Source organism: Saccostrea cucullata, unplaced genomic scaffold (genome assembly GCF_032062105.1).
Source record: "Saccostrea cucullata isolate Sc308-1 unplaced genomic scaffold, CSIRO_AGI_Scuc_v1 ctg116, whole genome shotgun sequence".
Lineage (NCBI taxonomy): Eukaryota > Metazoa > Mollusca > Bivalvia > Ostreida > Ostreidae > Saccostrea > Saccostrea cuccullata.
In genome coordinates, this window is record NW_026931870.1 from 42,668 (window position 1) to 50,758 (window position 8,091).

Sequence of the window (8,091 nt, forward strand, 5' to 3'; positions counted from 1 at the left end):
AAGTTACAAGGATCACACGGCGGGTGTGACCTGTCGGCAGGGGATGCTCGTCCATAGCACCTGATCCCACCTCTGATGTTTTAAAAGTCCGTGTTTGCTCTGCTCCTTAATTTTATATTGAATTATAGACTTTTGAGCTCAATTACTGTTCGTTATCTCCATATATTTCATGACAATAATATATTTGCCTGCATAATTTACATTGTAGTGATAAGGAGATGTGTGTCCTTTATAATGCCATCCTTATATTTCTCGTATGCTACAAAGTACTATAAAAAGGAATGATATACTTCACTATTCAAAAATTCTTTACTCAATTTTGATATACCGATGGAATCAAGAATTTATATATATTATAAGAGGCTTTGGCTTCTTCTAAAAACTTGTTGAAAGCAGTTTTTACTACCACTTATGAGAAATTTCATGCTAAGAAGAGAGATTAAATCCCATTTATTTTGCAACTATAAATTAATATTCAAAACATTAAAATCATTAGGAACATGAAACACAAATCCAAAATTTATACCAGAAAGACATGGTAGAAAGACAAAATGAAAGATTATAAATCAAAGATTATAGTAAAATTTGAAATGAATAACGATAGAAAAATAACTATTTACATAGAGAATTAAAAAATAAACAAAAATATATACATCAATAGCACAAATAAAAAAAATTAGGATTCAGAAATCTTTGTCAAATGAAATATACAAATATTTTACTACAGATATTAATTAATTTCTGTTTCAATCATAGAAATATCTTTTAAATACATAAATAATCTGAAAAATGTGTAGAAAATGTTATTAATCTAATAACTTTAAAAAGTTAACAAGTTACTCTTAATCAACTCTAGAAATGGAATTCATTGTTTATGGAATTCATTGTTTATGAGACATTTTATTATATGAAAAGATCAGGTCATGATATCAGATCATTCACAGAAGACAAATTCCATTCAAATTGAAATTCTATAACCCCATGAAAGGAAGATTCATAACAGATCATTTCTAAAATATTAGATGAAGACGATTTTGATTTATCTATTAAAAAATAAAGGAAACAAATATGATTTTTTTTCTTTGGCAATATTTGATTGCGATATCATGCAAGTCATTTTACTGCTTGAAACATATGATAAGAATAAAAAAAGTAATCATTAGTATTGCACTTCAGCCAAAACCAAAGAAAAATATACATTCAAAACATGTAATTAATTCCTAGTAAAATTAACGGTATCACAATTAATAAAATCAAAGTTTAAATACATAAACATTAATTAACAAATATTCCAAAAAAATAAATTACTAAGGAGTGAAATATATAATGTCCACAACATTTCTGGAACTGTGAAGTATTCAGGAAGTTTCTGCTTTCTTTTCCTTTTTGTCTTCCTTGCCACTGAACCATTCCTTAACTAATCCTCCCACCATCACCATGGCTCCCCCCACCATCATCCAGGTCAAGGCCGTGTTAGCCTATAAATAGAACACATTTCAATTGATAACCTGTAGTTAGTTACTATATCTCATGACTAACTACAAGTACAAGTATACTTTATGAATTCATTTATAAACACGCACCTGCTCTGACCAGTTCACCCCATATCTGCAGTAGGCAGCAAAATGTTCACAGTTATTCCACAGTACATTGTAGCCAATCTTTCCTATCTTCATCAAGGCTTCTTCAACTATTTCATGTGCTTGACGTGGACTGCGTGTTTTTTAAAAAAGAAAATGGTCATATAAAAAATAGAATTTTTGGAAAATTGATATGAATACGATGTCATACCGGTATGTCTAAGCAGATGCAGTTGGAAAAGCCAGATTTCACTACTTATTTTTAAAAAAAGTTAAATTTCCAACAAATGACCAAAGTCAAACAGAAATGTTAACTTTAAGTTAATGTTTACTTTATGTTAAGATATTTTTTTTGTAAAGGGTGTTCTTGTGCATATGCAGTTTTGCTTCAATAAATGGCTACAACTTTCCATGTTGCCAGTCTGCATCTTACAAAGTTATTAAAAGGAAATTTAGCAATTTTTATTTCTTCCACAAATAAAAAGACTTTGTTGTTTGTTTATAATTTTGTTTTATAATAAAAAAAAAATCTTTGTTAAGTTTACATTTTATATCTGCCACTGGAAAACCATTATAGTGTTTTTTGACGGCAATTATATCCACTTAGTACTCTATTTACTGTTTTACCTGCATTTTCTGTCTTTGTTGTTGTTTATATTTACTGTTTTACCTGCATTTTCTGTCTTTGTTGTTGTTTATAATTACTGTTTTACCTGCATTTTCTGTCTTTGTTGTTGTTGATTTCGGCCTTGGAGTCCAGAACGACCTCCCAGAAGTTCTCTCGTTTAACTATAGCCTTGTTGAAGGTTTTCCCACAGATGGTAAATACATGGTGTGTTTTTATGTTACCATTTATACCGTCATTTTCATCCCCGGCTAAATGCACCACCTCCTCATTTCCTGTCAAAATCAACAGGTGAGCATAATTTTAAAAATTATCTATGCTTAATAAATTATTTTTTATTGTCTATACTCCACTTTGATCTTTTATCCTTATCAGTATCCATGAAATCGCAATGGATATATATAGTGTGCTTTTTAGGAACCTGCTCCGATTATCTTTTCTTTAGAGGGCGCCACAGGCAAACACGGTCCTGTATCGGAACACCCTCGCGCCTTATCAGTAGTTACCGATCGAAGAAAAACGTAAACAATCTGCTGTCAAACACATGCTCGTAAAACATGCCTGAAACTTGTTGTTGTGTGCCGAATTGTAGTAATCGGGGTGGCCATATATTTCCAACAGATCCGTTAAGAAGAAAAGCATGGATACACGCAATAAAACGTGGTGAAACTCGTTTTCAAAGCTGGACTCCGTCAACTCATGCTGTTGTTTGCAGAGCACATTTTAAATCAGACGACTATTTGACTGAAACCCAGCATGGTAACAATATTTATTTATTTATTTTGAAATCTTTGATAAGCATGTGCAAAGTAATGTTAATAGATTTTATTCTGAGCAATGTTTATGCCTTATTTGCTTAGATGAAATGCACTAAAATATCGAATCCCTTGTTTACCTCTCATACGAAGTAATCTGATAACGTTACAGACACTGCCACATGCAGACTCCCCACTGACAACTTCAATTACTGGTCATTTATTACAAACGCATTATCTTTTAACAATATAAACACAAGGCATGTCTAAAAGAACACATGCTGTTGCCTGATAATTTATGCATATCTACCAGTACAAGATACTGTGTTTTGACATTGATGTCTAATTAGCACCCTGCTTAAAAACAAATTTGACCTGTTTAGTTGAATTAATAAACACATGGGCATGTTTTGTAACATCAATTTTATAACAATAATACTTGTAATAATAAAAATATTTTAGTAAATTTATATTTGTTTTATTTGCTTTAAAAAGTTAGTTCAAATTATAAATTAATTATTTAATAAATAATCTAGTACTATGAACAAGTATTGATATATTAAATAATTTAATTCTTAGGAACTACTCCTTTAAGTAAAAGATTGAAGAAAACTGCAGTGCCAAGCATTTTTCCCTGGGTAGAGCCAAGTCCACATTCACATGAACGAGCCGACAGAGCCAAGTCCAGAGGCATCAAACGAAAACTAGCAGAAGAATTTTCTGCTTCGTCTTCCATAGATGAATTCATCTATACATCAGCTGATGATCTGCAAGTATCCGAGGAAATTGTATCTAACTCTACCCAAATTTTGGCTGAAGAAATTCAAGTCACTGTTCAGAAATCTGACGTTAAATTTTTTGATGTACAGACACAAACTCCTCGGTATCCCCCAATGAGTATTGAAAACTTTACAAATGATGATGCCGGAGTAAATTTCTATACTGGATTGGAAACTCTAACTAAATTTTATTTTGTTTTAAGAACCTTAGGACCCGCAGCTCACTGTTTGAATTATATTTATCATAAGGTTTCAAACATAAGTGTTCCTGACCAATTTTTCTTAGTCCTCTGCAAGTTACGGCGCCATACGACCAATTTTGAACTTTCAAGATTATTTGGAGTTTCCGAAAAGACTGTATCAAATATATTTTTTACATGGATTTTATTCATGAGTAAGCAATGGCAGGAAATCGACAATTGGCCTACAAAGTATCTTGTAAAATATTACTGTCCATCAGATTTTAAAACAAAATTTCCAAAAACTAGAGTGATAATAGATGGCACAGAGTGTCCAATTAAAAGACCAAAGTTACCAAAGCCACAGCAAGCAACGTATTCTACCTATAAAAACCGTAACACGGTAAAAGTTCTTGTAGGAGCGACACCAGGTGGATTAACATCTTATATTTCTACAGCTTATGGGGGATCCACAAGTGACCGTCAAATAGTTGAAAGAAGTAGGCTGTTAGAAATGTGCAATTCTGGAGATTCAATAATGGCGGACAAAGGTTTCAATGTGCAGGATATGTTTGTACACAGGAACATTCAAATAAATACACCAACATTTTTCAAAAAGAAAAACAGAATGTCATGTGCTACTGTGATTGAGGACCGAAAAATATCCAGCAAACGTGTGCACATTGAGAGGATCATTGGACTTGCAAAAACATTCAAAATTCTGACTGAGCCTATGAATAGTTCTGAAACAAAACTTTCTTCAGAAATAATCTATGTTTGTTTCATGTTGTGTAATTTTAAGAATTGCATAGTGCCATCTTATGCATAACTTGGTATTAAAAATGACATAATAAGGGAAAAAAGTCTTTATTTCATTTTTCTTTATTGCAACTACATTTTCCATCATATGTCTTGAAAAAAGTTTTTTCCAATAGAGCAGACTTAAAAAAATCTTCATAGAATTCATTCAATTTTTTCTTCATCTCATCAATAAATTTATCATCCCTTTCTATTGCAAAGAACAAAAAGTCATTGAAAGTATACACAACAAATATACACTCATTTTTCTCTGCACAGTAAAGTTGTCCTTGGACCTGATAGTAATAGTCATGGGTTTTATTCAAATAAAATTTACTTCCAGACTGCTTGATATAAGGAACTGTTTTTGAGGAAATAAAACTGTTTCTTGCCACATATGGACACTTAACTTCAATCAAGGTGTCATCGTCAATAATACCATCTGGGGTTGCTGCTAAATGAGGGGAGTCCAGACTGACACAAATTCCACTATTGTAAACTGTGCGTCCCGAAATTTCCTGGTACTTCTTCACAGCTTCTTTTTCGTATTTTCTTCCATGAAGAATAGGTTTAGCATTAATTTTTTGTGCCTTTGTTGTTAAAAAGTCAGCAAGTTTCACCTTATCAGTTCGATCAGTTGCTTTACATATTCTCCCGAATACCGAAGAATGAAGACGTTTGCAACGTTCCTCAAACCAAAGGTCGTTGGCTGCTTGTGTAGCTGTTTTTATCATAACTTGACGTGCATTCTCCTCTGAAATTTCTGATACATTTAAAAGTTTCAAATGATTTTCACTAAACGTGTCTTTTAGATAGTCATGGTCCAGGTTGTAAGCTTTCATGTTTACAGGCTCATACAGCTGAAAAATTGGAGTCTTACTAATACCTGGGTAATTCAAGCACACATTTCTAAAGTAAGACTGGTATCCCGGATTGCCTCTAAATTCAACTGGACGAGGGTCATAGTCATTATTGCATACTTCGTCACAGCCTGGCATGTCCAACTGTCTTGCTTTCATAGGGCTTCCTTTATGGGGCTTAGCACGATGAAAAGTTTGTAACCTCTGTGTGCAGGTGAGTTCTGTTTTGTATGTCCCATGCTTAACAAAATCTGCACATGAAAAAAGTACAGCACAGACATGCTTGCAATGTGCATCGGGTCCCATGCCTGCCGCACATTCACATTGAGACTCTATAACACTTCTGTCTTTTCCTATCATAATGTCAACAACATTTCACAGACTTCATCATTGAAGCTTTTACACTACTTCTAACGAACCAATTTGAATCATGAAATGTCACCCTCACATACTGGATAAACCCATCGTTGTACATATCCCTTCCTTTCTTATCAGTTGTCTTATTAAACTTCGACAAGAAAGTGGAAATTTCTGCCTCTGTGCAACCTGGAAAGGTCTTGTCACCATGAAGGTCCTTGTAGAGTTGTGGATCTGGCGTCATCATCATAAATTCAGGTCCATAAACATCGGTCTTAGCACAATGTGCATTTCTTCTGTAGGCTTCAAGTCTGCAATAAAATAAGCATATTTAATTCTTTTTCATGTATATTTTGAGTGAAACATAGCTGCAACAATCAGGAAATAATAATACTGCTTCATAATAAAAATGTAGAGAAGTATTCTTATTTTACTGCAAGCACCAAGCAATATGAGATCGATGTTAGAATTACCGAGGAAATTCAAGTTAAAAATCTAACACGCTAAAGTTGCAGATTATTTAAGAATTAGTTTCTTAAACGAGGTAATTCTGATATTTACTGTCAATTTGACTTAATGTTAATCTTTTACACACCATTGATAATTATTTACTGTGTTATTAATAATGTTTACTTGGATTTGCATGAAAACATCGTATGTTTATTTACCTCTCCACAAGTTCCCACTTCCTTCCTGATTTCTTTGCTCCAAACTTTTCTAACTCGTTCTTAAGTTCAGGTATAGTCATATCACCACAATTAGATGCCATAGTAAATTAAGGATTGTAACTGAAACGTGTGTGCTTTCCGATATCGTATTCGAGAATGGATGCTGATTATCCATCTTCACAGGTTTTATCACTTTTGTAATGGACCGCATTTTCCTGTGGCGCCCCCTACCGATACAAGATAAGATAACCGACTCCGGTTCCCATTTAAAGTGTCTATCCTGTTGTATTTAACATATAAATCAACTAAATACATCCTGCAAATTATAATATTGGTACAAATGCACAAGACATTAATTGAACAGCTTAATCCGAGATTCTCTGACTGTTTCCCCTGCTTTTATATTGTGACGTGCTTCTCCCCTGCACAGATTACAGTATAGAAGCAGGGATTAGAGTCAGAGGAATCTCGGATTTTGAACAGCTAAACTTTTGAACAGGCTGTTGAACATTGTTGAAAGATCGATACGTCAATCACAAAACATAAAAAAAACAATATCGATGACATCATGTATTTTGTTTTTAATTAAATACAACCTTACCTACATAAACAGCCCAGTGGGAGTACCACCCCCGGGGAAACTCCAGTAAATCCCCCTCCTTTGCTCTGTGGAGAACGCTTCTGTTGTGAGATTCGTGGGGTTTAGCTGTCATGTTGACATTTGTTCAGGCCAGTTTGGGAATCCCGCTGAACTGAATACGAGAAGATGAGCGTACAGCTTCCTCAGTTTAAATAGTGAATGATAAAATTGTATCGTATTTCAATCAGTCCAGTAAGTACTGAGAGTACTACAGATTTATCACCCAGGTAGATTACACAGTACACAGTTATTCCGACGACATAAATATACGTAATTTTCTATTTATAGAAACATTTGACAGGTGAAAGGTAGATAACTCTTAAACTGCTTAATGCCTCATAATTTTACTTTTAATAAAAAAATTTGTCAGGGAGTATATTTTTTTTATTAAAAGAAAAATAAGTAACGTCAGGTGCCTGTGTTTTATGACACCAAAATTTCTACGAGAGATTTTATTTATCTTGAATAACATTATATATATATATCATATAAGTAATAATATACATAATAAGGAGTCCGCTAGATCTTTTAAAAAAATAAATTGAGGCTGTAAACGAAATATCTTTGAATTTCTTATCTGTGGTTGAAGTTTCAAGAAACGTGGGGGAAAAAAGCAAGCTTGAGTATTTTTAAAAGAAATGTTGAAATGATTCATATTACGGTGCGAAAATTATGATTTTTTAAAAAAATTTAATCAATCCCTGTTGGAAATAAATTAATCATTCAACACAGTCTAAGGCTACAGAATGCTTGAATTATTATTTATATTTTTTATTTACTTAGTCATTTATTTATTCAAAAAGCTACAAACATTTGGTTTCACAATTAAATTCTTTCATTTAAGAATAAC

At 32.9% G+C, this 8,091-nt stretch overlaps 1 protein-coding gene across 1 annotated transcript; it reads right to left on the reverse strand.

The window, feature by feature from the left end:
• Positions 1 to 1,155: 1,155 nt before the first annotated feature.
• Positions 1,156 to 7,512, reverse strand: LOC134233789 (phospholipase A and acyltransferase 3-like). The gene is made up of 4 exons (XM_062715792.1): positions 7,203 to 7,512; positions 2,294 to 2,480; positions 1,584 to 1,713; positions 1,156 to 1,478 (listed from the first exon to the last, which is right to left on the reverse strand). The coding sequence occupies exons 1-4, from the start codon at positions 7,312 to 7,314 to the stop codon at positions 1,359 to 1,361; spliced, it is 549 nt and encodes a 182-aa protein (XP_062571776.1). The 5' UTR covers positions 7,315 to 7,512; the 3' UTR covers positions 1,156 to 1,358.
• Positions 7,513 to 8,091: the final 579 nt, after the last annotated feature.

Coding starts and splice junctions, on each gene's coding strand:
- LOC134233789 (XM_062715792.1), bottom strand. CDS start 7,314: ATGACAGCTAAACCCCACGAATCTCACAACAGAAGCGTTCTCCACAGA. Junction 2,481..7,202: donor CCACTGGGCTGTTTATGTAG/GTAAGGTTGTAT, acceptor TGATTTTGACAG/GAAATGAGGAGGTGGTGCAT. Junction 1,479..1,583: donor GGGTGAACTGGTCAGAGCAG/GTGCGTGTTTAT, acceptor TTCTATTTATAG/GCTAACACGGCCTTGACCTG.